The sequence below is a fragment of the Papio anubis genome, chromosome X (genome assembly GCF_008728515.1).
Source record: "Papio anubis isolate 15944 chromosome X, Panubis1.0, whole genome shotgun sequence".
Classification (NCBI taxonomy): Eukaryota; Metazoa; Chordata; class Mammalia; order Primates; family Cercopithecidae; genus Papio; species Papio anubis.
In genome coordinates this window covers 96586876-96614670 of record NC_044996.1, presented here as the reverse complement: position 1 = coordinate 96614670, position 27795 = coordinate 96586876, and the positions used below count along the sequence as shown (strand labels likewise).

At 51.6% G+C, this 27795-nt stretch overlaps 1 protein-coding gene across 7 annotated transcripts; it reads left to right on the top strand.

The window, feature by feature from the left end:
- Positions 1 to 1366: 1366 nt before the first annotated feature.
- HDAC6 (histone deacetylase 6) lies at positions 1367 to 24931 on the top strand. 7 transcript variants are annotated; one of them, XM_009197533.4, is made up of 29 exons: positions 1367 to 1484; positions 2211 to 2333; positions 2419 to 2547; positions 2678 to 2766; positions 5286 to 5370; positions 5480 to 5520; positions 6252 to 6348; positions 6493 to 6590; positions 8236 to 8340; positions 8461 to 8529; positions 14666 to 14792; positions 14902 to 14967; positions 15062 to 15121; positions 15190 to 15279; positions 15619 to 15725; positions 15815 to 15882; positions 16123 to 16291; positions 16380 to 16508; positions 16704 to 16872; positions 17577 to 17710; positions 18292 to 18360; positions 18472 to 18664; positions 20065 to 20214; positions 22583 to 22757; positions 22875 to 23551; positions 23635 to 23748; positions 23885 to 24031; positions 24119 to 24247; positions 24499 to 24931. In XM_009197533.4, the coding sequence occupies exons 1-29, from the start codon at positions 1389 to 1391 to the stop codon at positions 24565 to 24567; spliced, it is 3774 nt and encodes a 1257-aa protein (XP_009195797.1). In that variant the 5' UTR covers positions 1367 to 1388; the 3' UTR covers positions 24568 to 24931. The 7 variants fall into 7 exon arrangements, with proteins under 7 accessions (XP_009195797.1, XP_009195799.1, XP_003917726.1 ...); XM_009197535.2 differs by having other exon boundaries at positions 1456 to 1574; XM_003917677.2 differs by lacking the exon at positions 1367 to 1484 and adding an exon at positions 1547 to 1694.
- The last annotated feature ends 2864 nt before the right edge of the window (positions 24932 to 27795 follow it).

Sequence of the window (27795 nt, the reverse complement as noted above, 5' to 3'; positions counted from 1 at the left end):
GACTCCCTACTCTTTTAGGCTGCAGGTATCACAACTGTAAAATTTTTTGTACTGTGTTATCATTGTATGTGTTTTCTTTGGTGAGTGTAGGGGTTTAAAGGTCTTAGGTCTGCAACTCTTTTGCGCTGAGACAAAAGATAGGTTCAGGTAGGAGGGGTGAAAGGGAATCGGCGTCAGGAACTGCCATCAAGAGGATTAGAGGGCACAGCTACTGGGCGGTGAGACCGTCAATCTGTCAGTCTGATGCTGAACCCTCGAACTGCTTATCTCTCCGGTCCCAGCTTATAGCCCGGTAGGAAATGGTGGAGAATGAGAGAGGGAGATTAGAGGACAAACCGGCCTCCTGCAGAGCTGACATTCAGACACGGAGTGGGAGTTGCGGGGGAGACAGGGTGCCCAGGGACAGCTCCCCAGACTCACACACACTTTCTATTACTGCTTGGGAGCAGTGGTTACCCGTTGGAGGGGGCAGATAGGGAGAGCTGCTGCCCATGAGAACTCCCCTCCTCAAGTCCATTCTGGCCCTGGGCACTATTATTATCACAACTTTCCAGATGAGGAAACGGAGCACAGAGCTGTTCAGTAACTTGCCCAAGGTCACATGGTTAAGTCCCGTAACCTCAGTTTCCTTATCTGCAAAGCAGTCTTAATAATGGGAACTACCTCATAGAATTGTGGTTTACAACGATGCCTGTCACATAATACTTGCTATCATTACCATTCCCTGCCCCCACTAAGACTCCTTCCACCCAGAATATTGCGGCAGAATATTAATAGCTAACATTCGGCGAGTGCTTCCTGTGTACCACCGTAGTGAATATTAACTTGGAAAATCATCACAACATTTAGCATCGTCACCACGCCTATTTTGGCCGCCGCCAGCCAAAATCCAGTGGCAACCTCGCTCTCGACCCAGCCACAACCAGCCCGCCCGCTCTACGTCATCACGGCGTGTCGCGCGGGAAGTCGCGGGGAAAAGGGAAGACGCCCCTTCCTAATTCCTTCGCTTCCTTGCTTCCTTTCGCGACACCGCCGGCCCGAAGGGCTCTTAAGTGACTGGACAGGGACGGAGGGGCGGCGGCTATGGCATCCAGGACGACAGCGACGGTAGCCGAGGCACGGCAAAGCTTGCGCCTCAGCCCCGTTGGGAACTGCCGGCGCCTGCGTTTTACGCAAGCGCAGCACAGCTGGCGTAGCACGCCGACGCACCGCCCCGACGCCTGTGAGCTCGCGAGAGGTGTGGCTCAGCACAGCTGGCGTAGCACGCTGGCGCGCTCCCCCGCCGCCTGTGAGCTCGCGAGAGGTGTGGCTCGCGCGAGGGGCGCGGCCTTGAGGCACGCTCCCCTCTGGAGGCGGGATCTGGGCGGGCAGTCGAGAGACCAGGCCCAATGGAAAAGAAAGGCCAGGGCGCTCGCGTCCCCACAGGTCGCCAGAAACTTGGCGGAGCGAGCCAAGGGCGGAGTTTGAGAAAGGGGCTGCGTCCAGTGAGTGGAGCGGCGAGTACAGCGCGTCGACGGCGGAGGCGGGAAGGGGGCGGAGGCCGACCGAAGGCGGCTAGGGACTGGCTGAAGGGGGTTAGCGAAACGTTAGCGGTCGGGTCTGGGCAGGGGGTGGAGCTGGTTGAAGGAACGGGGCAGTCCCCTGAGGAGCGGGGCTGGTTGAAACGCTAGGGGCGGGATCTGGCGGAGTGGAAGGTACCGGTCCGGCCCGATGAGGGGTGGAGTTAAGTGAATCGTTAAGGGTGGAGCCGGGGCCGGGGCCGGGGCTGGGGCCGGCTGAGTGAGAGGGTGGGTGATTATCCCGGGAGGTAGGCCGAAAGGGCAGATTCGTGAAGGAATGGGGTCTGGGCCGGGCTTAGAGGGTCTGGGAATGGGGTTTGGGAGAGTGGAAGGGGCGGTGATTGGTTGGAAAGGGCAGGCCCTAAAACGGACTGAGTGAGCCAGGGGGCTCATTGCTCAGTGAAAGGGCAAGACTAGGGAAAGAGAATCCTGTAAAAGGGGTGGAGTCTAGCGGACCGGGCGGGGCCAGGTAGAATGGCCACCTGAGTGGAGGGAGAAGGCCTGAGAGAGGCGGAGTTTGGAAGGCTGTGGAGAATCAGATCGTGTAAGGAATGGAATCTAATAGAGGGGGCGGAGCCTGGAAAAGGGCAGAGAGGTGGGGTCCTCAGGGCACACTAGCCCCCTCACATACCCACGCTCCCACCTCTCCAGAACCGCGGCAGGGGTCAAGCCTCCTCAACTATGACCTCAACCGGCCAGGATTCTACCACAACCAGGCAGCGAAGAAGTAGGCAGAACCCCCAATCTCCCCCTCAGGACTCCAGTGTCACTTCGGTGAGGCCCTAGACCCGCCCTCATGAGGGGGAGAGGGAGCAAGTTGGTCATGCCCTGGACTCTGACCCTTCTCTCTGATTCACAGAAGCGAAACATTAAAAAGGGAGCCGTTCCTCGCTCCATCCCCAATCTAGCGGAGGTAAAGAAGAAAGGCAAAATGAAGAAGCTCGGCCAAGCAATGGAAGAAGACCTAATCGCGGGACTGCAAGGGATGGTGAGCAGGGCCTGGCTGCAGTTTAGACTCCTATGACAATCAAAACCCAAAGGTTCCCAACCCTGGACAGTTCCCTCTGACTCCGGGCCTGAAATGGATCTGTATGTCCTTTTTTTTTTTTCCTCTGCAGGATCTGAACCTTGAGGCTGAAGCACTGGCTGGCACTGGCTTGGTGTTGGATGAGCAGTTAAATGAATTCCATTGCCTCTGGGATGACAGGTGAGGCTGGGTCCTCCAGGCTGTCTCCAAAACACAAAAATACACACATTTAGAGCCCATTAGCAAGAATAAATCCTTTCTTACCCCAGCCTGGATACTGGAAGCAGATGATTTGGAGAGGTAGGGCTCACACTTGAAAGGGTTCTTCTGTGTAGCTAACAAACATTTATTGCCTATTGTGTGCCAAGAGTTGGTGATACAAATGTACCAAACAATAGACAGGGTCCCTTCTCTAGGAGCGGATTGATGAGTAGGAGGGCAGATCATTAAACAGCCAACAGCAGTATGATGTGTTTAATGAAAACAGACTAAAGACCAGGGGATTCAAGGGTGTATAAAAGAGGATCCTAAACTAGTATCCAGGCTTCCCAGAAGGCTTTATAGAGGAAGAGACGTTTGTACTGAAACAGAAGGATGAAACCTCCCATTTGCTTTACTTTTCAAAAAGAATCAGCAAATCTTTTTGACTATATGTTCTGACCTCTCCTCACCACCTCCACTGCCACCATCATCATCACTCACCTAGACTTGCAGAAGCCTCCTCCGTGGTCCCCTGCTTCCAGCCTCACCTCTATTGTCTGTTCATGCAGCAACCTAAAAAAATACATATGAGATGATGTCTTTGTTAAAATACTTTAAGGAGGCCGGGCACAGTGGCTCACGCCTATAATGCCAGCACTTTGGGGGACCAAGGCAGGTGGATCACTTGAGGTCAGGAGTTCGAGACCGGTCTGACCAACGCAGTGAAACACCGTCTCTACTAAAAATCCAAAAATTAGCCGGGCGTGGTGGCACGCACCTGTAATCCTAGCTACTTGGGAGGCTGAGGCAGGAGAATCACTTGAACCTGGGAGGCAGAGGTTGCAGTGAGCCGAGATTGTGCCATTGTACCCCAGCCTGGGCAACAAGAGCAAAACTCTGTCTCAAAAAAAAAAAAAATGCTTTAAGGGCAAACTGTTGCCCTCAAGGTAAAGTCCAAATTCTTCATCCTGGCCTCGAAGGTTCCACATGATCTGGCTCCACATCACTTTGTGACCTCATCAGCCAATCCTCCTCACCCACACTAGTCCCCTTGTTCTTCCAACATGCCAGGCACCCTCTTACCTCTGGTCTGTACCCTGACCAACCCCTTTCCCAGAGATTCTTTTCGACCTTCTCTTCCAGCTACCTTTCACATCCCAATGAGACTTTCTCAGAGAAGGTTTTGCCTGACCAAACCCTACCCCAGTACCTGATCTTATTTTCCTAGCCCATGACATTGTTTGCTAATTGTCATACTTGTGTGTTTACCAATTAATATCTATATCCCTTATCCCAACCTAAGAGTAACTTACTATGGGAAAAGACTTCTTTTATGGAATACCTATTTACCATCTATTGAGGAGCTAGGAATGCAGCAGTAAACAAAACAAACAAAAGCCCGTGCCTTCAGGGAAAAGGGGGAAGACAGACAATAAATAAACGAAAAGTAAATGATACACTGTGGTAGAAAAGGGCAGTGTTATGGAGAAGCAGTAAAGGGAGGATAGTAGGAGAAAGTACAGTGGAGGAGACTTCAATTTTCAATACGCTGGTCAGGGCAGGCCTCACTGACATTCGAGCAGGGATCTGAAGAGGTGAGGGAGTAAGTCATGGAGACAGTTGGAGGAAGAGTATTCTAGGCAGGGCTGGGGGGGCAGCTAGAGTAAAGTTCTAGGGCTGGCTGAAGAGTATTTGGTTCGACTGAGAACCAGGGAAGAGACCAGTGTAGGTGAAGCGAAGCAAAGGAAAGAAAGAGGGGTAGGAGATGGGGTCAGAGAAGTGATGGAGAACAGACAGTTTTGGGCCTTCTGGGCATGGGAAATACTTTGGCTTTTACTCAGAATGGGATGGGAGCCTCAAAAAAAAATGGGACATGAACTGATTAGGGTTTTAACCAGTGTCTGGCTGTCATGCACAGAAAGGACTGTTGAGGTGGCGAGGGTCGAAGCAGGGAGGCCGAGGAGATGCCACCACAGCCCAGGCAGGAGGGTATGGTAGTAGCAGTGGCAGTGGTGAGGAGAGGGTCACACTCCAGAGCTGATGGAAGGCAGGACTGACACCACAGTTTTGGGTTTTTTTTTTTTTTTTTTTTTTTTTTGAGACAGAGTCTCACTCTGTCGCCCACGCTGGAGTGCAGTGGCCGGATCTCGACTCACTGCAAGCTCCGCCTCCCGGGTTTACGCCATTCTCCTGCCTCAGCCTCCCGAGTAGCTGGGACTACAGGCGCCCGCCACCTCGCCCGGCTAGTTTTTTGTATTTTTTAGTAGAGATGGGGTTTCACTGTGTTAGCCAGGATGGTCTCGATCTCCTGACCTCGTGATCTGCCCGTCTCGGCCTCCCAAAGTGCTGGGATTACAGGCTTGAGCCACCACGCCCGGCCTCACACCACAGTTTTGGGGTAAGCAGCTGTGGAAGGGTGGATGGGGAGATGTGGAGAGAGCAGATGTGGAGCTCCCCAGTGTCCCCATGCATCTGTGACTGTGTCTCCATCTCCCCAGCTTCCCGGAAGGCCCTGAGCGGCTCCATGCCATCAAAGAGCAACTGATCCAGGAGGGCCTCCTAGATCGCTGTGTGTCCTTTCAGGTAAGGCCCCCAAGCCAACACTCTGGGTAAAGGGCAGGGAGCTGACCTGACCTGGGCTCAGCCCATGCCTTAACCCTTTATCCCGCCTTTATTCCTCATCTCTCCCCAGGCCCGGTTTGCTGAAAAGGAAGAGCTGATGTTGGTTCACAGGTGAAGGCTTGGGAGCCTTGTAGGGATGGGGAGGAGCCTGCCCTGGACAAACCAGGGCAAGCTAAACGCTTTGGGAAGGAATGTCCTTCCTTGGGCAAGTCGCTAAGCCTCTCTGAATCTATGTCATCGCCTGTAACAAGGGAACCAGTAAACTTAAGTTCTTCAGGAGAGTTCGATGTGTGTCAGGTGCTTAGAACAGGGCCTGATGTATCATCAGTCCATCATGAGCTATTACTGTTATCATGATCTGATTGAACAGATGGTGGATGTGTGGACAGAGTGATTGGGTGGATGTGTGGATGTGTGGACAGAGTGATGGTGGATGTGTGGACAGTTTCCCCAGGGGCTGCAGGAACCCAGATTTAGAGGCCTGGTGCTGTGTGGCTCGAGGAAAGCTAGCTTGGCAGAGTGGGTATCTGAGCTGAGCTTTAAGAGGAGAAAAAGAGTGAGTCAGATGAAGAGGGTGACTGAGGGAAGGGAAGAACAGACAGCTAGACAAGAGTGGCCAAAGGCCTGAAAGTAGGATTTGGTATGGCTAGAGCAGGGGAGCAGAGAATATTACTGGAACTGAGGCGGGCTAGGGAAGAAACAGAATGTGTCTTAAATCCCGGCTATTCCTTCAGGTTGACAGTTGGGGGAGCCGAGCCCTAATTTGACCAGGGGTTTGGTGTGTGGACGGCTCAGGTGGGGAAGAGACAGGGCCCTGAATCTCATCTCCCATCTGTGTCTAGCCTAGAATATATTGATCTGATGGAAACAACTCAGTACATGAATGAGGGAGAACTCCGCGTCCTAGCAGACACTTACGACTCAGTTTATCTGCATCCGGTATGGATGAGAACTGTGGGGGCAGGGAATGGTGGCAATCTTGGGGTCCCTATCCCTATGCCCACCCCACCCTGGGGCAAGCAGCTGAGTGGATAGGGCTGTTCTCTCCCTCACTCCCTCTCTGGCTCCCCACTGTCTCTCCAGAACTCATACTCCTGTGCCTGCCTGGCCTCAGGCTCTGTCCTCAGGCTGGTGGATGCGGTCCTGGGGGCTGAGATCCGGAATGGCATGGCCATCATTAGGTAGGACTCTCCAGCATTTGACTTTTTACATTGTTTTAAAGTCCTTCCTTCAAGTGTAAAATGTATTGATATGGGTAATATATTCATGTGATTCAAGAATCCAAAGGTACAAAAGAGAATATAATTAAAAATCTGTCTCCCATCCTTGTCACCCAGACACCTGCCTCCTCTCATGGGAGGTAGTCATTGGAACCACTGACTCATGTGTCCTCCCACAAAGTCTTATTCAAGAAATAAATACCATATTTCATTGATTCTAAGGTGTACATTTTTTCATATCTGTAACATCTTGAAATCCAGATGCATCTTACAAACAGTGACATCTCAGAATTCCATTGGCAGTATTTTCTGCTTTGTTTTTGGCATGTAAAATCATGGTACATCTTATCATCGTTGGCATCCCAGAATTGATGAAATGCAAAAGGTTTCTCCTCCCTCCCCTGTTTTTAACCACAAATGGTAGTAACACGACATACTCCCTTCGTACCATCTTTTCACTTACACATCTTGGAAACCTTTCTCTGACAGCATGTATCTTGGAGCCCGGTACAACACCATTGTGTAAATGTACTCTTTGTTAATCAGCTCCCGACTAATGGGCATTTTGGTTCTCCTCAGTCATTTGCTGTTTTAAAAAAAATGCTACAGCAGGCCGGGGGCGGTGACTCAAGCCTGTAATCCCAGCACTTTGGTAGGCCGAGATGGCTGGATCACGAGGTCAGGAGATTGAGACCATTCTGGCTAACACAGTGAAACCCCGTCTCTACTAAAAAAATACAAAAAACTAGCCGGGCGAGGTGGCGGGCGCCTGTAGTCCCAGCTACTCGGGAGGTTGAGGCAAGAGAATGGCATAAACCTGGGAGGCGGAGCTTGCAGTGAGCTGAGATCCGGCCACTACACTCCAGCCTGGGCGACAGAGCGAGACTCCGTCTCAAAAAAAAAAAAAAAAAGAAAAATGCTACAGCAAATATACTAGTACCTTTATAAAAATAAAATGTTATTTTATACTAACATAAAATAAAAATGTTACTTCACCCTTTTTAAAATATAGGTTGTGGGCTAAGTTCCTGCAACAGAGTGACTGGGTTTGAGAATGTATGCATTGATCATTTTATTTTTATTTTTATGTATTATTTATTTTTTGGAGACGGAGTCTTGCTCTGTCACCAGGCTGGAGTGCAGTGGCGCAATCTTGGCTCACTGCAACCTCCGCCTCCTGGGTTCAAGTGATTCTCCTGCCTCAACCTCCCGAGTAGCTGGGACTACAGGCACCCACCACCACAGCTGGCTAGTTGTTTGTATTTTTAGTAGAGACAGGGTTTCACCATGTTGGCCAGGATGGTCTCGATCTCTTGACCTCGTGATCCACCCGCCTCGGCCTCCCAAAGTGCTGGGATTACAGGCGTGAGCCATCATGCCCGGCCTTTATCATTTTAATGAACATTTTCAAATCTCCTTTGGAAACAGAGGGGTAGATTGGCAGGGGGTGAGAGTTTGAGGGGCTCCATTACTCAGTTCCCGGCAGATTTTTAGGCATCAGCATTAAAGGAATTGGTGGTCCAGGATTAGAGAGCAGGGGATAGTATGTCTCTGAAGAGGAGGACCCCTCACACACTCCAGGCTGTTACTTTCTTGTCTTGCCCAGGCCTCCTGGACATCACGCCCAGCACAGTCTTATGGATGGCTATTGCATGTTCAACCACGTGGCTGTGGCAGCCCGCTATGCTCAACAGAAACACCGCATCCGGAGGTCAGCAGCAGAGGGCAGATGTGATGGAGGTGGCATGGGGTGGGGTGTCCTGGTCTGGGCTCTTCCCCCAGATTCACCTTGATCCCCTTGCACAGAGTCCCCTCTCTCTCCTGCTCCTAGGGTCCTTATCGTAGATTGGGATGTGCACCACGGTCAAGGAACACAGTTCACCTTCGACCAGGACCCCAGGTATACCCCAACTCCCACCTAGGTGCTAGACTCCCAGCCACCTCCCACCCTTACAGGCCCAGCCAGAAGGGGTCCAGAGGGAGGAAAAAGCATTCACATTCATGGGGCCTATCCTGGGATCAGGATCTGTGCTACTTTCTGTGTGTCTGCCGTCTCTCCTAATTTCACTCTGAGGCAGGGACTGTTGGGTTCCCCATTTTACAGATAGGGGGACTGAGGCTTATAGGTTAAGAGGTCACACAGAGAAGAACTGGGAGAGATGGGATTTGACCCACAAATATTTGAAGATCTTATTCACTGATTAACCCTTGAGTTGGAGTGAACCTCAAATTAGTGCTTTATTTTTTCTGATTAGGATAATGCTTCAAATTTGTTTATCCTTTCAGTAGATAGTAAAAAATAAATATAAATAAATAACAAACTATTTGTTTAAAGAAATTAAATAATACAGAAGTGTCTGAAGTAGTGAGTCTCCTCTAATTTCCATTACCTCAAAAATAAGTGTTGACAGTTTAGGTTATATCCTTACAGATTTTTTTCTACAGATGTCTGAATTTTTATTATTATTGTTATAATTATTAATAACACTGCCTAATGGAATAATTCTCCCCATGTTCTTCGACAACTTGCTTTATTCATTTAACAGCATATCTGGGACATTTCTCCATGTTAGTACCCCTTAAAGTATCTTGTTCTTTGTAGTATTCAATTTTATGACTGTACCTCTGGTTATTTAACACCAGGACTTTTAAGATGCTTCCCAGTTTTTGCTATTACAAGCACTTCTACTGTGAATAGGCTAGTAAATATGTAATTCTGCACTTCTCTGAGTCTATCTGTAGGATGAATTTCTAACTGACTTTTTGGCTTGGGCCAAAAAGTCAGCATACTTTAAAGTCTGGTATACACTGTCTGACTTCCCTCCAGGAGGGGACCAGTTTACCCTTCCTGCAGAAAGTGATTGAGCAAGTCCTTGTGAGTAGGGGACATTACTAAGTACGGGTTGATTATCCCTTATATGAAGTGCTTGGAACCAGAAGTATTTCAAATTTCAGATTTTTTCAGATTTTGAAATATTTATATTATATTTAGTGGTTGAGCATCCCTAATCTGAAAACCCAAAATCCGAAATACCCCAGTGAGCATTTTCTTTGAGCATCATGTTGGCCTTCAAAAACTTTAGGATTTTAGGGCCAGGCGCGGTAGCTCATGCCTGTAATCCCAGTACTTTGGGAGGCTGAGGCAGGTGGATCACCTGAGGTCAGTAATTCAAGATCAGCTTGGCCAACATGGTGAAACCCTGTCTCTACAAAAACACAGAAAAATTAGCCAGGCGTGGTGGCACACACCTGTATTTCCAGCTACTCAGGAGGCTGAGGCAGGAGAATCACTTGAACCCAGGAGGCAGAGGTTGCAGTGAGCTGAGATCACACCTCTGCACTCCAGCCTGGGTGATAGACCGAGACCCTATCTAAAAAAAAAAAAAAAAATGTTTAGGATTTTACAGCATTTCAGATTTCTAGATTAGGGATGCTCAACCTGTAGTAGTTGTTTTATCTAGCCTTCTACCCAGCTGACTACAGGGAATCCACTTATCCAAGACATTTTACATCTGAAGAATCCAATTTAGGTTGGTTGTTCTCTAGACATTGCTTTACTATTTTCCAGCATTCAGTGTTCCTGACAGGTGTCTGCTTTTCATTCCTTTACAAGTAATCTACTTTCTGCTCTGCAAGGTTATCTTGGTGTTCTTTTTTCTTTCTTTCTTTCTTTTTTTTATTAGATAGGGTATCACTCTGTCACCCAGGCTGGAGTATAGTAGCGAGATCATAGCCCACTGTAACCTCAAACTCCTGGGCTCAAGCAATCCTCCTGCCTCAGCCTCCCAAGTAGCTAGGACTGCAGGCATGTGCCACCACACCCAGCTAATTTTTTAAATTATTTGTAGAGACAGGGTCTCACTATGTTGCCCAGACTGGTCTCAAACTCCTGACCTCAAGTGTCCTCCCACTGCAACCTCCCAAAGCACTGGGATTACAGGCATGAGCCACTGTACCTAGCCTTGATGTTCTAAACTTTTACCCTGGCCTTTTCACTCTGCTCAGTAGTAGGTAGACATTTTACATCTGAAGATTCATGCTTTTCTTAAATTCTTGGAAATTATTCTCTATTAGATCTTTGATAATTTCTTCTTTGTTTTCTCTGTTCTCATTCTAGGACTTCTATTAGTCAGATGTTAGACTTCCTGGGTTGATCCTCTATGTCTATCTCTTTTTGAGTTTTTTTTTTATTTATTTGAGACAAGGTCTTGCTCTGTTGCCCAGGCTGGAGTACAGTGGCACAAATGTGACTGACTGCAGTCTCGACCTCCCGAGCTCAAGCAATCCTCATGCCTCAGCCTCCTGAGTAGCTGGGACTACAGGTGCACACCAGCATACCCAGCTAATTTTTTAATCTTCTGTAGAGACGGGGTCTCACCATATTGCCCAGGCTTATTTTTTATCTCATGTTTTCTGTCTCTTTTTTCTTTTGCTGTGACCTGGGAGATTTTGTCAACTTTATCCTCAAGCCCTTCTGTTGAATTATGTATTTAGATATTCTGTTAAACTCCAAAAGCTCTTTCTTCCTCTCTGTTTCTGTGCCCTCTCATTCCTGATCTTGTTTTTATAGAGTATGAATTAGAATTGCCAGCCGGGCGTGGTGGCTCATGCCTGTAATCTCAGCACTTTGGGAGGCCGAGGTGGGTGGATCACTTGAGGCCAGGAGTTCAAGACCAGCCTGGCCAACATGGTGAAACCCCATCTCTACTAAAAATACAAAAATTATCCAGACGTGATGGTGCGCACCTGTAATCCCAGCTACTGAGGAGGCTGAGGCAGGAGAATCGCTTGAACACAGGAGGCGGAGGTTGCAGTGAGCCAAGATCATGCCACTGCACTCGAGCCTGGGTGATAGAGGGACACCCTGTCTTTAAATAAAAAAAAAAAAAGAAGTGCCTTAAGTTTCTTCTGTTGTCTGAATTATGTCTCTTTATTCTGAGGCTGGTTGAATTATTTTTTCTTGGTCCTTCTCTTTTATGCTGATGGTTTCCCTCAAATGTCTAGCAATCCTTATTTGGCTATTTATACCCAAGAATGAAGGCCCATTGTAGGGAGCAGAGGACTACGCTGCTGCTGCGGTGTTTGTAGATCTGTTTTCCTGAAAGGCATTTCCCCAGAATGGGGACAGGGAATGTCCACTGACAGGTTGCAACGTTAGCGAGTGTGGGCAAGTACCCGGGCATTAGATGGGATCCTGCCAGATGTCAGAACAAAGGAGGCCTCTTCTTTGGGGTAGTATCTCTTTTCCCTCAGCCTTGCCAAAGGTGTGTCTGTTCTACTTACCTTTCCCAGTCTAGCTTTGGGCTTTGTTGGTCATCTCTACTGTTTTATTATAGTGGGTTTTTAATACTTCATTAATTTTTCTGGTTTTATCTTTATTATTTTTTTCCTACTACATTCTTTATTTTGTTCATTTCTGGCTTCTGGAATTGAATGCTTCAACATTTATCAACTCATTGGCCGATCTCATTTCATCTATACCTGTACCCACTGCCCTCTTCCTGTTTTCCTTCAAAGCTAATCCCAGATACCTACCATATAATTTCTCCTGTAAATATTTCAGAATGCATCTCTAAAACATAAGTATACTTTTTTAGAAAAGCATTACCTTAGTATCAATACCTGAAAATTAACAAGAATTATTTTCTCAATCTGCCAAGGGTCTGTCATTCAAAGAATTCTTTAATATCATTAATCATTCTTTTTGTTTGAATAAATGCATAGGAGGCTATAGCTGTGTGTTCTTTCGTGGGTACACTATTGACTACACACACAGATGTGAAACGTGTGCACATTCAGTGCATTCTTCCTTATAAACAAACATGTGTAAACAAACAAAAAGAACATGTCCATACCCTTGAATCTCCCAGCTCCCCATCTCTCAGTCTCTGAACTCCAGCAGCAGGGAGACAAACTGGACAGTCCTTAAAATGCTGTTGTGAAGACAAGGAAAGCAGATGATCTAAAACTAAGTAGTTAAAAGAAACAAATAACTTTGGTGCATTGGTGATTCGATGGGGCTCTTCAGAAGGGATTTTGTGTGCATTGACCTGGATCTGTACTGGATTTCTCCAGAAAAGAAACCTCAGGTTATCTTGGGTGCCCCCTTATCCTGCTCAGCATGAGACAGAGCACCCTGGGGCTCCTGGAATCTCAAAGTCTACTTTCTAGAAATTCATTGAAGTCTCTTATTCTCTGACATCCTTTCTTCCACTCTCTCTTTCTGGGTTGCTGTTTATTTACAATTTCTTTACTGTATTTTGACCGGGGTGGTAGGAGGGTGAGGTAAACCCGTGCTATCAGTCCACCATTTAACTTGAAGGTGGTTGAACTTATTTTGAATTTCCCTTCTGTTTTCTTTTTAAACTTAGCTTCCTTGACTGCTAGTTCTGTTGTTTGTTGACTTTGATGGCTCTCTTTTAGAGTCAGCTTTCTTCAGATCTTTTCTTTATTGCTGTCTTCCCCGATGATTTTTTTTTCTTTTTCTTTTCTTTTCTTTTCTTTTTTTCTTTTTTTGAGACAGTCACACTCTGTCGCCCGTCTCCCAGGCTGGAGTGCAGTGGCCCAATCTCAGCTCACTGCAACCTCCACCTCCTGGGTTCAAGCAATTCTCCTGCCTCCATCTCCCAAGTAGCTAGGATTACAGGCACATGCCACCACGCCCAGAAAATTTTTTGTATTTTTAGTAGAGATAGGGTTTCACCATGTTGGCCATGCTGGTCTCCAACTCCTGGCCTCTAGTGATCCGCCCACCTTGGCCTCCCAAAGTGCTGGGATTACAGGTGTGAGCTACCGCACCCGGCCCCTGATGATAATTTTTATGTCCTACTGTGTTTCTCTTCCTCTAATGATTAATTTACCAAAAGTTTAGAACCAAGATTTATCTATCAATGTCAAAAATAAAACAATCATCCTCCACCCACTCAAGACCAGAGCTTTTGCATGTTTTTATTCCCAAATTCCAAGCTCCTTTCCCTCAATTTTAAGAATCTTTTTATATCACTTGCATTAAATTTCACAACTACATTATCAACACATTAAAATGTGACTCTTAAGTTTGTCTAGATTCAGTGCATACCACTATTTCTTGCATTTCCCTAAAAAAGCTGCCTTAGATCCTCTCTGGAACAAGGCAGGGGGTAAATGACCAGATAGAAGGATGGATGGATGATAGATTATTCATTTTGCTTTCCCCAGTCAGAATTAAGCCCTCCCATGGCCCCTTGCTGGGCTTTCTGTTAAAACACGTGCATCGCATCTTTTCAGTATCTATTTTGCATGTCGGTCCATCTCATCCCTCTGAGTGCTCACTCTCTTGCCTATAAAATAGAAGTAGTAGTAGAGGTGACCTGTAAGGCATTGGGGAGAAGGAATTGCCCTCTCACTGGCCTTGTGGCAGCCCCAGCCAGCACCCCGTCTCCAGTTCCACCCACAGAAGCAAGTCTCACCCCTTCCCCCCAGGTCTCTCTACTTCCTGCTAGAGAATCACCCAACTCCCCAGCCTGGCTTGAGGCTTTTTTCAGCCTTAGCTAGCTCCCCGCAGCTAAGAGACCCATGCTCCATTTGGGACTCCAGCGTCACAGTGTTTGACCTGCTGTTACTACTACCTTTGTCATAGGGGCAGGTAGTGGGCAGACATGATCTAGAATACCCCACAGAGTCAGGAGCCCCCATGATCTGGGATAGACCCTAGAGCTGAGCCTGAAATTGGGTGGGCACTGAGGGGGCAGTGATGTTTGCTGAGGAAGAGGTTCTAGTGAGAGACTAAATGAATGAGTGAGTGAGGTAATCGATAAATAAAGATAAGAATGGATAAATGCTAAGATAATTAAATTGGTGACTGAATGTAAGGATAAATTAATGGAAGAATGGATTCATGGATTAAATAATTAATGGGGAAATTAATGAATGAGAGAATGAACGAGTGGTTGAATGGGGAAATGAGTGGTAGAGGAAACTGGCAACTGTTGGGTTGGGAGTGTCTATGGGGATTGACTCTTCTCCAACTCTCTTACCTCTTTTTCTTCTGCCCCCAGTGTCCTCTATTTCTCCATCCACCGCTATGAGCAGGGTAGGTTCTGGCCCCACCTGAAGGCCTCTAACTGGTCCACCACAGGTTTCGGCCAAGGCCAAGGATATACCATCAATGTGCCTTGGAACCAGGTCAGCATCCACCCACCCTTTGTCCCCAAAGTGAGGCCCAGCCCCGCCCTTCTGTCAGCAGCTCGGGACAGGTGGCTGAACATCCCCCACTACACTCCTGTGTCTGCAGGTGGGGATGCGGGATGCTGACTACATTGCTGCTTTCTTGCACGTCCTGCTGCCAGTCGCCCTCGAGGTCCTGGGGGTCTGGGGTGTGTTGGGGGAGAGGAGTGGCCTTGAAGGTTAGGCCATGAGGGCAGGTAGCCTCATGGAGTCTGTTCCCCCTTCAGTTCCAGCCTCAGCTGGTCCTGGTGGCTGCTGGATTTGATGCCCTGCAAGGGGACCCCAAGGTAAGGCAGGCTCCCTGGGGCGGCAGATGGGCTGCACGGAGCCAGACTGACCCTCCATGTCCCCCCAGGGTGAGATGGCCGCCACTCCGGCAGGGTTCGCCCAGCTAACCCACCTGCTCATGGGTCTGGCAGGAGGCAAGCTGATACTGTCTCTGGAGGTGAGTGACTCACCTTCGTCCCTCAGCCTGTGGATCCTGGAGGGCTTAAGAACGAAGCTTTCAAGTCCAACAGGAGTTCCTGGCCCAGCATTTCACTTACTAGCTGGACAACCTTGCATAAGTCACTTCACTTCTTTGTGCCTCCGCTTTCCTTCTGTAAAACGAGCATAATAATGGTAATCACCTCATATCATTGTCCAGTGAATTCAATGAGGCCCCCTTCTAAGTTCCTTGTTGCTTGACATTTGGTATGCACTCTCTTATTATTATCATCATTATTGTTATTCCCTGGTCATGTCTGGTCCTTTCCTGATCCCCCTTCACAACTCCTTGCCCCAGGGTGGCTACAACCTCCGCGCCCTGGCTGAAGGTGTCAGTGCTTCGCTCCACACCCTTCTGGGAGACCCTTGCCCCATGCTGGAGTCACCTGGTGCCCCCTGCCGGAGGTGAGCCCCAGTGGAGGAGGGGAAAGCGGGAGCCTCACTGCCTGCCCACATTCCTTGACCTCATATTTTCTCCCTGCCCTGCCCTGCAGTGCCCAGGCTTCAGTCTCCTGTGCTCTGGAAGCCCTTGAGCCCTTCTGGGAGGTTCTTGTGAGATCAAGTAGGAAGTGGGGTGTGGGCCTGGTGTGGGGTGGATGTGGGATGAGCCCTGGGGCAGACTGTCTTCGGACTTTCTCTGACTTTACTGGGCTGCCTTGGAGGTAGAGGGTCAGACCCTCTCTCTCCCTGGGCCCTGGTTTCAGGCCTCCCACCCCATTTTCTATTTGGGGTCACCTGAGTTCCAGAGTATGACAGGGATTCAGAGTGAGAGGGTAGGACAAACGTGGCCTCCCCCTTGTAGCTGAGACCGTGGAGGGGGACAACATGGAGGAGGACAATGTAGAGGAGAATGAGGAGGAAGGACCCTGGGAGCCCCCTGTGCTCCCAATCCTGACGTGGCCAGTGCTACAGTCTCGCACAGGGCTGGTCTATGACCAAAGTATGATGAATCACTGCAACTTGTGGGACAGGTAGGCATTTGGAGGGCTGGATGAGTAGGTGTTGGGGGTCCCTCCCCATCAGGCACTAAGCCCCTACCTCTCATTTCCCCACTGCTAGCCACCACCCTGAGGTACCACAGCGCATCTTGCGGATCATGTGCCGTCTGGAGGAGCTGGGCCTTGCTGGGCGCTGCCTCACCCTGACACCGCGCCCCGCCACAGAGGCTGAGCTGCTCACCTGCCACAGGTCAGACCCCAGTGCCTGGGGTGGGTGGCTTCCCAGGACTGTGGATGAGGTCTCAGGGGCTGGAGCTTGGGTTTCCCCTCCCAGGGAGCTGCTGCAGGACTTGAGAGGGGCTGAAGTTCCTGTCTTGCGGGTGGGGTCCAGGGAGGGGATGGACCCTCCTCACTGTCCTGCCGGTGCGCCTCTCTGTACCTCCAGTGCTGAGTATGTGGGTCATCTCCGGGCCACAGAGAAAATGAAAACCCGGGAGCTGCACCGTGAGAGTTCCAACTTTGACTCCATCTACATCTGCCCCAGTACCTTCGCCTGTGCACAACTTGCCACTGGCGCTGCCTGCCGCCTGGTGGAGGCTGTGCTCTCGGGAGAGGTGTGTCCTCTGGGCTGGGGAGAGGAGGACCTGGGGAGAATGGAAAAAGAGGGCCACCTGCTGTTTTTGGAGGCTCTGAGAGAGTCAAGCAGGGCCTGAGGAAAGGGGCCATGGGGAGGGGCACAGGAGGGGGCGGGCCTAGAGGCTGCAGTAATAATGGAAGGAACTGGAGAAAGGGAAGGGTGGCCAAGTGGGGTGGCTCACATCTGTAATCCTAATGCTTTGAGAAGCTGAGGTGAGCTCAGGAGGTCAAGGCTGCAGTGAGCCATGATTGTGCCACTGCACTCTAGCCTGGGCAACAGAGTGAGACTCTGTGTCAAAAAAAAAAAAAAAAAAAGGTTGGGCACGGTGGCTCATGCCTGTAATCCCAGCACTTTGGGAGGCCGAGGCGGGCGGATCACGAGGTCAGGAGATCGAGACCATCCTGGGTAACACGGTGAAACCCTGTCTCTACTAAAAAACACACAAAAAATTAGCCGGGCGTGGCAGTGGGCGCCTGTAGTCCCAGCTACTCAGGAGACTGAGGCAGGAGAATGATGTAAACATGGGAGGCGGAGCTTGCAGTGAGCCTAGATAGCACCACTGCACTCCAGCCTGGGCGACAGAGCGAGACTCCATCTCAAAAAAAAAGAAGAAGGAAGAAAGGAAGGTGAGGGTGAGCTGGAGGGCAGGCTGTCTGATCTTAGCACCCTGCTGCTTCCTAGGTTCTGAATGGTGCTGCTGTGGTGCGTCCCCCAGGACACCACGCGGAGCAGGATGCAGCTTGCGGTTTTTGCTTTTTCAACTCCGTGGCTGTGGCTGCTCGCCATGCCCAGGCTATCAGTGGGCGTGCCCTGCGGTAAGGACTCCTGGGGACCCCCCCCCAAATCCTGATCCTTGTGGGGACCTGGATGCTCTCCCCAGCCCATTGCTTACTCATCATGCCCCATGGTCCAGCTCCCAGGACTTCCCCAGAAAGAAGTAAGGGTACAGCCCTTACCCAGAGAAGGACTGAGGATGGAGCCTCTCAGTGCCTATTTAGATAGGACCCCCAGATCATATTACCTGGGTGCTTATAAAACAGGATTCAGGGTCCCACCCCAGCATTTCTGGCCTATAGCAGCTGCCTCGACAGAACCCAGGTCCAGGCTCCTGATGCATACTCCAGAAGACCCAGGAACCAGTCCCCAGCATTAGCTGCCCAAGGCCCAGGGTCCAGTTCCCTAGCAATGACCCAGAAGAGCCCAGGGCCCAGCCCCGAGCACTTGCTCAGGCCTACAGGGCAGCCCTCGGGAACCAGGATCAGACTTTTCTCCTTAACTGATAGGACTAGGGTCCTGCCACTCAGCACTAAATGCCCCTACAGACCCCAGGGGTCTGGCCCAGCCCTCTTCCAGGGGGTTAGTATCCTAGGTTACTGAGGTGCTGTCTTCTCCCCAGGATCCTGATTGTGGATTGGGATGTCCACCATGGTAATGGAACTCAGCATATGTTTGAGGATGACCCCAGGTAAGGGGCTGCAATCAGGGGCCGCAGTGTGATCAGGGAGGTGAGTGAGCACCTCAGGGGTACTGGAGCCCCTAACCAGCCATGGCCCCCTTCCTACCCCCTCCCCGGCAGTGTGCTATATGTGTCCCTGCACCGCTATGATCATGGCACCTTCTTCCCCATGGGGGATGAGGGTGCCAGCAGCCAGATCGGCCGGGCTGCTGGCACAGGCTTCACCGTCAACGTGGCATGGAACGGGCCCCGCATGGGTGACGCTGACTACCTAGCTGCCTGGCATCGCCTGGTGCTTCCCATTGCCTACGAGGTACAGCTCAGGATAGATCGCAGGATGTATGTGACATGCCTGTGCAGGTGGCAGCCTGGACCTGCCTCCTCAGCATGTGTGCGTCTGACTGCCAGGTGGCTGATGATATGAGACAGCCCATGGGTGATTAATGAGGCTACCAGGGCAATTGGTGACTGTGATCACTTTGTGTATTTGCCTGTGCACAGGTGACTATATGACTGCCTTCTCTGTGTGACACTATGTGGGTGACTGTCTTGGCTGTGTGTGTGAGGGCCTTCTGACTATGCAGCAGTGGCCCGTGTCCTGGCTGGATCTGTGTTGTGTGTGTGCCATCACAAGTGCTTGAGTATGTGTGTGTGCGACTCTGTGCAGGCAGGTATTTCTCACCTTTTCTCTGTGTGATGGGTGTGATATTGTATGTCACTAAATGCAACCATCTCTGTGACAGCCTGTGTGGGACCCTCTGGATGTGAAAGGCTGTGTGTTACAGCAGTCACTGTCTGGCTGTCTGCCCTGGCTGTTTATGTGTGTGTCTCTGACTGGGAGGTAGCTGCCTTCCCTCTGTGTGAGCTGGGGGGCTAGTGGCTTGCGTATGGCTGACTCTGGGAGGGAGGGAGGGGGTGTGAGCACCGCTCTGTCACCCTGGGCGCTGATGTGCATCTTTGGATCTGCACATGCGCGGGTGGCCAGGACAGCCTTCTGTATGTGTACAACTGTATGTGCAAGTAACCAGCTCTTGTGGACACACCAGAGTGCATGTCGCCATTGTGGCTGTGTGGTAATGGCATGTGTATGTGACTCTGCAGGGTGGCTGTGGGTTATTGTCCTCTTTGAGAAACTGTGTGTGTGTGTGTGTGTGTGTACATGACTAGTGCAGATATGTAGTACTGGTCTATATGGGACTGTGTGTGGCAGTACTTGTGGCTCTGTGTGACTATCTTCTCTGTGTGTGGCACTTGCATTGCCATCTTCTGTTATGGAAGTGTGCAAACACCTCTCTTTGACACTATGTATATAAAACCCTATATGTTGTGTATGTGTGTCCCACATTTGACCCTGGGGTGTGTGTGTGTAAGGACATGTCTCTGTCTCTCTGTTTTTCATGTCACTCTCTTGACGTCTGAGTCTGTCTCATGTCTCATGACTATGTCTCATGTCCCCATCTGTCCCTTTCTACTGTCTCCATGTCTCTAAGTCTGCATCTGTTTCTTCTGAGTCTGTATTTCTTTTCTTCCCCTCTTCATTTTCAGTCTCTGCTTCTGCATCTCCTAGTCTGCAGATCCTGTGTCTCCATCTCTCTGACTGGCATCTCCATGTCTTCATTTGTCCTTTTCTCCATGTCTCTGGGTCACCATCACTTACTATCTACCAAAAGCCCCCACCCTCATGCTTATACATCTCTTCTCTCCCTGCCTCAGTTTAACCCAGAACTGGTGCTGGTCTCAGCTGGCTTTGATGCTGCACGGGGGGACCCGCTGGGGGGCTGCCAGGTGTCACCTGAGGGTTATGCCCACCTCACCCACCTGCTGATGGGCCTTGCCAGTGGCCGCATTATCCTTATTCTAGAGGTAATTCTCTCTTGGTCCCTCTTCCCACAGTGGGAGGGTAGTTTGGAAATGTTGGCACCATCACTCAGGACAGTTTCCTGAAATCTCCTTTGAGTGTCCCTGCCTGGGATTGTTGGCACATACTGGGTAGTAATAAGAATAACAGCAACATTAACAGCCTTAATTGAGTGCTCACTATGTACAGAGCACTCTTCTGAGCACTTCATGTGTCTTATTCATTCAGTTACTTGGCAAGGCAGCCTTATGAGGTAGGGTCAGCTTACCTCATTTTCCTCTCTCAAGATCTGGGAAACTGAGGCAAAAAGAGGTGTGATGACTAGCCTGAGATGGCACATTTACTGATGGCAGAACCAGGACTTGAACCCATGCAGCCTGGCTCCAGGATTTGTACTTTTTACTCTACCTAAACTGCCTCTAACAAGTTCCTGGGACAAAGGAAATTCACTGACCTTTGTAAATGGCCCAGTATCCCCATGCCCTGTGCCTCAGTTTCCTCATTTTTATGAGGCAGGCTAATCATGGAGGAATATCTGGCATATGGTAAATGCTGAATCTGTTGGATCTGGTTTTTTGTTTTTTTGTTTTTCTTTCTTTTTTTTTTTTTTTTTTTGAGGCAGAGTCTCACTCTGTCACCCAGGCTGGACTGCAATGGCACGATCTCAGCTCACTGCAGCCTCCACCTCCTGGGTTCAAGTGATCCTCCTACCTCAGCCTCCTGAATCACTGGGATTACAGGCACCAGCCACCACGCTCGGCTAATTTTTGTAGTTTTAGTAGAGATGGGGTTTCACCATGTCTGCCAGGCTGGTCTTGAGCTCCTGGCCTCAAGAAATCCACCCACCTCAGCCTCCCAGAGTGCTGGAATTACAGGCGTGAGGCACCGCGCCTGGCCCCTGGTTACTGTTATGCATTGTTCAGATATTAATCGGCTCAGCAACCTTCTGTGCTCTTATTCTCTTTTCTTTTTTTTTTTTTGTTTTTTGTTTTTTTTGAGACGTTGTCTTGCCCTGTTGCCCAGGCTAGAGTGCAGTAGCGCAATCTCGGCTCACTGGGTTCAAGCAGTTCTCTGCCTCAGCCTCCCAAGTAGCTGGGATTACAGGCGCCTGCCACCACACCCAGCTAATTTTTTTGTATTTTTAGTAGAGATGGGGTTTCACCATGTTGGCCAGGCTGGTCTTGAACCCCTGACCTTGTGATCCACCCGCGTCAGCCTCCCAAAGTGTTGGGATTACAGGCATGAGCGACTGTACCTGCCTCTTTTTTTTTTCCTTTTGAGACAAAGTCTTGCTCTGTCACCCAGGCTGGAGTGCAATGGCACAATCTCGGCTCACTGCAGCCTCCATCTCCTGGGCTCAAGCAATTCTCATGCCTCAGCCTCCCGACTAGCTGGGACTACAGGCACATGCCACCATGCCTGGCTAATTTTTGTATTTTTAGTAGAGATGGGGTTTCACCATGTTGGCCAGGCTGGTCTCAAACTCCTAACCTCAGGTAATCTGCCCGCCTCGGCCTCCCAAAGTGCTGGGATTATAGGGGTAAGCCACCATGCCTGGCCTGTGCTGTTATTTTCACCACTTTACAGATGAGGAAAATAAGTCACAGAGAAATTAATTGGCTTGCAAAAAGTCCCACTTACTGTGTGCCCAGTACTGCTTGTGACAGGACACGGTGGGAGTTAAGAACACAGATGACTCCATCAGAGAGCCCAAGTTCAAACCCCAGTGCTGCCTCTTCAGCTGTTATGACCTCGGACGAGTCATCTAACCACTCTGATCCTCAGTTTCTTTATCTGTAAAAAGAATAGCAACTGGGATTCCTGTGGAATGTAAAAAAAAGTCAATACAGGAGTCCATGTGGAGAGGGAGTCCAGTTGTTCCTGTACTAGGTCAGGGCAGGGTCTTTTGTATGGATTCACAGCAGTCGTCTTGTGCAGGTCAGGTCAGTGGTTACTGTATGATGTGAGGCCAGGGGTTCCTGGACAGTGTGAAGACGGATTTCTGTATGGCATGAAGGCAAGTTCCTGTATAGATTGAGCACCTGTGGTTGTGAGGATTGAGTTAATATGCATGAAGTACTTAAAATCAGGTCTGGCACACAGCAAACAATAAATGTCAGCTGTTACTAATGCTTTTATCAGTATCGTTATCTTGCACTTTACGTCACAATTTACTCCCCACAACAACCACCTTACACAATGGGTGCTGCCCATCTTACAGGTGTGGGTTCTGTTCACTTGTTCCCAGTACTCTCCCTCCCTCTCCAGACTTGCAGGGCTCAGTAGGGAGGATTGGGGAGGCAGGACATGTTGCCCTCCAAATTCCCCAATGAACCCCCACCATACTTTTCCCTCCCCTTTTCCTTAACAAAGGGTGGCTATAACCTGACATCCATCTCAGAGTCCATGGCTGCCTGCACTCGCTCCCTCCTTGGAGACCCGCCACCCCTGCTGACCCTGCCACGGCCTCCTCTATCAGGGGCCCTGGCCTCAATCACTGAGACCATCCAAGTCCATCGCAGATACTGGCGCAGCTTACGGGTCATGAGTGAGTGGATTTGGGGGCGATGGAGGGAACTCAGGGAAGGAGGGGGCTGGGGGGCAGGGATTAGAGGTAGGAAGGAGGACAGTACCCACACTCAAGGATCTCCCTCCCTGGTTCCAGAGGTAGAAGACAGAGAGGGACCCTCCAGTTCTAAGTTGGTCACCAAGAAGGCACCCCAACCAGCCAAACCTAGGTTAGCTGAGCGGATGACCACACGAGAAAAGAAGGTTCTGGAAGCAGGCATGGGAAAGATCACCTCGGCATCATTTGGGGAAGAGTCCACTCCAGGCCAGACTAAGTCAGAGAGAGCTGTGGTGGCCCTCACTCAGGACCAGTCCTCAGAGGCAGCCACAGGGGGAGCCACACTGGCCCAGACCATCTCTGAGGCAGCCGTTGGGGGAGCCATGCTGGGCCAGACCACCTCAGAGGAGGCTGTCGGGGGAGCCACTCCGGACCAGACCACCTCAGAGAAGACTGTGGGAGGAGCCACTCTGGACCAGACCACCTCAGAGGATGCTGTTGGGGGAGCCACGCTGGGCCAGACTACCTCAGAGGAGGCTGTAGGAGGAGCTACACTGGCCCAGACCACCTCGGAGGCAGCCATGGAGGGAGCCACACTGGACCAGACTACGTCAGAGGAGGCTCCAGGGGGCACCGAGCTGATCCAAACTCCTCTAGCCTCGAGCACAGACCACCAGACCCCCCCAACCTCACCTGTGCAGGGAACTACACCCCAGATATCTCCCAGTACACTGATTGAGAGTCTCAGGACCTTGGAACTAGGCAGCAAATCTCAGGTAAGGCCCACCACACCCAGGTAGGGGCAAGAAGGGGCAAGAATCAGGCTTCTCTGATACATCTCTTACTTCTGCGTGTCCAGGGGGCCTCAGAATCTCAGGCCCCAGGAGAGGAGAACCTACTAGGAGAGGCAGCTGGAGGTCAGGACATGGCTGATTCGATGCTGATGCAGGGATCTAGGGGCCTCACTGATCAGGTGAGCTCAGGGAGAGGCTGGGACTGTGGCTTCCTTCTCTTGCCACTTTGTGTCTCCAGGTAGGAGCATGTGATAAATAAACATATAATGGGGAGATGGGGTCTTCAGCTTACTCAGTTTCATCCACCCACTCCAGGCCATATTTTATGCTGTGACACCACTGCCCTGGTGTCCCCATTTGGTGGCAGTATGCCCCATACCTGCAGCAGGCCTAGACGTGACCCAACCTTGTGGGGACTGTGGAACAATCCAAGAGAATTGGGTGTGTCTCTCTTGCTATCAGGTATGGAGCAGAGGAAGGGGATGGGGCGGAGGTTGGAACTACAGGGGGGTGCTGACCCCCACCTGTCACTCACACCCCCAACCTCAGGTCTACTGTGGTCGTTACATCAATGGCCACATGCTCCAACACCATGGAAATTCTGGACACCCGCTGGTCCTCAGCTACATCGACCTGTCAACCTGGTGTTACTACTGTCAGGCCTATGTCCACCACCAGGTGGGCCCTGGGTAGACCCTTCAACACGTGCACACTCACCCCACACACACACACACCCCTTCTGTGATTGGGTAAAGGGAGACCACAGGCCCCTCTGCATGGCTGCCTCATGTGATTATTTTGCATGGGGCGGGGGCTGTGGGATAGTCCAGAAGACAGAGTGGTTGAGGGCTGGAGTGGGGGCAGCCCTGCAGCCGAGGTAGAGGGGTCCTCACTCTCTCTCACCTGCCCTATTCTTGCCTCCTCCTCAGGCTCTCCTAGATGTGAAGAACATCGCCCACCAGAACAAGTTTGGGGAGGATATGCCCCACCCACACTAAGCCCCAGAATACGGTCCCTCTTCACCTTCTGAGGCCCACGATAGACCAGCTGTAGCTCATTCCAGCCTGTACCTTGGATGAGGGGTAGCCTCCCACTGCATCCCATCCTGAATATCCTTTGCAACTCCCCAAGAGTGCTTATTTAAGTGTTAATACTTTTAAGAGAACTGCGACGATTAATTGTGGATCTCCCCCTGCCCATTGCCTGCTTGAGGGGTACCACTACTCCAACCCAGAAGGAAAGGGGGGCAGCTCAGTGGCCCCAAGAGGGAGCTGATATCACGAGGATAACATTGGCGGGAGGGGAGTTAACTGGCAGGTATGGCAAGGTTGCATATATAATAAAGTACAAGCTGTTAAAAAACCTGGAGAAAGCCTTTTGACTTTGAGCAGGTGGAGAACCCCACATCCCTGGCCAGCAGAGCCAATGAGTAATGAAGGAAAGAGGGAGTGGGTCTCTGTCAGGTCAATCCCCTACCCATCCATTGCCCCCAAAAAACTAACTGAAAATAGAGCAGCCATTTTGACTGGCTCCATGGGAGATGAAATGGTAGAATCCATGAGAAAATGGGTGCTTGCCTTAGAAATAGGGGCCTCACAGCCAGTCCCAGCCACACCCACACCCTAGGCTGAGAAGGCAAGAAAACTAGCAGGAAGTATCCTCACCAGGCCTGTTTCCCCATTTGTCTCATTGGCCTGACGGGATGGTGGGAGGTCCACGTTTAACTTGAATGTGGTGGTCATGGTAGCTTCTTGGCAGAAGGGGTGCCTGCCATTGACCGGAGGTGGGAAATTGGAGGACAGTCTGAGAGTTGAATTTCTCCCACGTGGTGAGAATTGCTTTGGCAGCTCAAGGGAGTAGGACCTGAGGTTTCCAGGACTTGTCTTCATGGCCACCTTATGATCCCGAGCTGACCACCACAGCCTTACTGAGTCAAGAAGAGGAAGGATGGGGAAGGGCCGGGGCTGCCCCGTTTTTGTTTTGTTTTGTTTTGTTTTTTGAGATGGAGTCTTGCTCTTGTCGCCCAGGCTGGAGTACAGTGGCACGATCTTGGCTCACTGTAGCCTCTCCCTCCCAGGTTCAAGTGATTCTCCTTCCTCAGCCTCCTGAGTAGCTGGGATTACAGGCGCCTGCCACCACACCTGGCTAATTTTTGTATTTTTAGTAGAGATGGGGTTTCGCCATGTTGGGCAGGCTGGTCTCGAACTCCTGACCTCATGATCCACCCACCTCGGCCTCCCAAAGTGCTGGGATTACAGGTGTGAGCCACCACTCCCGGGCCAGGGGCTGCCCTGTTTTAAGAGCCCTCTGGATGCCCCACCTCTGCTGCCCTCTCATTGATCAGGGCTGTGCATGTGGTTGCCATAGCTGCAAGGGAGCCTGGGAAATGTGTAGCTTGACAGGCAGCCGCCTCTGATCAGGGGCTTTCTTCCCTGACAGAATGACCTCTCCTCTGTCACTCTCCACTTTTCTCCAGAGCTACCAAAAAACGGAGCTGAGGCAGCACGGGCTCTGTGGCCTCAAAGAGCTTCCCACAAAACGGTTCCCAAAGTCAGGCCATCCTGGTCAAAATCTGACCCCCAACTCTCCCACACACACACACCACCAATAGGAAAGCAAGGGAGAGGCGCTGTAGGGGACACACAAGGAGGTTTGGCCGCCGTCCGCGCACCCCTAGAGGCCGCTGTGGCACCCACGTACCTGTGCGCAAGCCACCTGGGGGCACGACCCCGTGCTCCCCCGGGGCAATGGTAGGGGCAGGGGCGGGGCAGTGGCAGTGGCAGGGGCAGGGGCGCGGCGCAGGGGGGTGGGCGGCCTGAGGAGCAGAGGGAGGGCGGCTGCGCATGTCCACTCCCCCACTCGCCGCCGGGGGTCCCCGGGGAGCAAGCGTAGCCCCCTGCCAGGCCTGTCAGAGCGTCCCAGCGCGCCTGCCTCCCCACGGACACAGGTGAGCGAGGCACCCGTGCCCCCGGCCCCGCCAGGCCTGGGGGTATCCCCGCGCCGGCTTTAGGGGACCCTCCCCCAAGCGCCAAGCCTTCTCCCGGGCGAGCGGCCCCTCACCCGGCCTGCCGGGAGGGGTGTTGGCGCTGGGCTGGAAGAGGGGCCGCCTCACCCGGAGTCGGAGTGGGTCTTGACAGGATGCCTGGGCGACACTGCTCACACGGAGTCCGAAGTGCAGCCCTGGTTTCGGGGACCCCTCCGTACTCCGAGCTTTGCACCTCACCCGGCCTCGTCCGGGAAAGCGCGACCTGGCGAGGCTGCCCTGACCCCAGATCCAGGCTCCTCAGTGCGCCGGCCTCGGTGAGCTGGACGAAGCCCCCCAACCTGGTCCCGGCGGCTCTGAGCGCGCAGCCACCGCCAGGAGCCCAGGGGACCCACCGGGGGCTCCGCGCCACTTGAGAGGACCAAGCCCCCCATCCCCGGCGCCTCCCGCGGGCTGAGACCCCGGGCCAGTGCCCTTGGCACGTGCTTCTGCGCCTCGTGGCTCCTCCCGGGAGTGGGGCCGTGAGGACCGGGGTCGCGGCCTCCCTGCGCGTGGAGGGAACTGGGCGAGTGTGGCCCGGTCCCGCCAGGCAGCTGGGGTGGGAGCTGCGCTCGGCCACTCGGCCAGTCCCCGGGCTCCCCTTCCTCACCGTCGGCGCCCCCAGACTCCAGCCGCTTGGACTCCGACTTAAGAGGCAGCCTCGACCCCGCCTCTGCCTTCTGACCCATCCCTAAAGATGGCCGGGCACCCCTACAGGACCCCCAGAAGCCGACCTCTCCCTCCACGTGCGCCACCGCCTCGCCCCTCCCCGCAGTCCTCCAGGTCTTCTTCCTGTCCCCAACGGTCTGGGACCCCCAAGCTCCATCCTCCGCTTCCTGCTCTCTTCATCCCGCCCCCGCTCCTTCTGGGCCAGCGCCTCCAGTGACTATTCCCAGGGATCCCTCAGAGCTGAGGACGCCGAGGCCACATCCCCATTTGGGACCTTGCCCCGACCCCGACCTCCGGATCTCCAACTCCACCAAACCTCGAAGCCACCATCTGCCCCCAAACTGTCGCTGCTCCAGGCTTTCGGAGGGGAGTCGTGGCAACAGCCATTAGGATGCACTAAGCGGGGCACTTCCTGAGCCCAAGGACACCGAGGGGCATTCACTGAGTGAATGGGGATGTGCTGCTAATAACTAACACTAATTGACCACCTGCCGTGTGCCCATCCTCTTCGAACATGCAACTTCCTTGTTCCTTA

Coding starts and splice junctions, on each gene's coding strand:
- HDAC6 (XM_009197533.4), top strand. CDS start 1,389: ATGGAAAAGAAAGGCCAGGGCGCTCGCGTCCCCACAGGTCGCCAGAAA. Junction 5,371..5,479: donor ATCGCTGTGTGTCCTTTCAG/GTAAGGCCCCCA, acceptor ATCTCTCCCCAG/GCCCGGTTTGCTGAAAAGGA. Junction 5,521..6,251: donor GAGCTGATGTTGGTTCACAG/GTGAAGGCTTGG, acceptor ATCTGTGTCTAG/CCTAGAATATATTGATCTGA.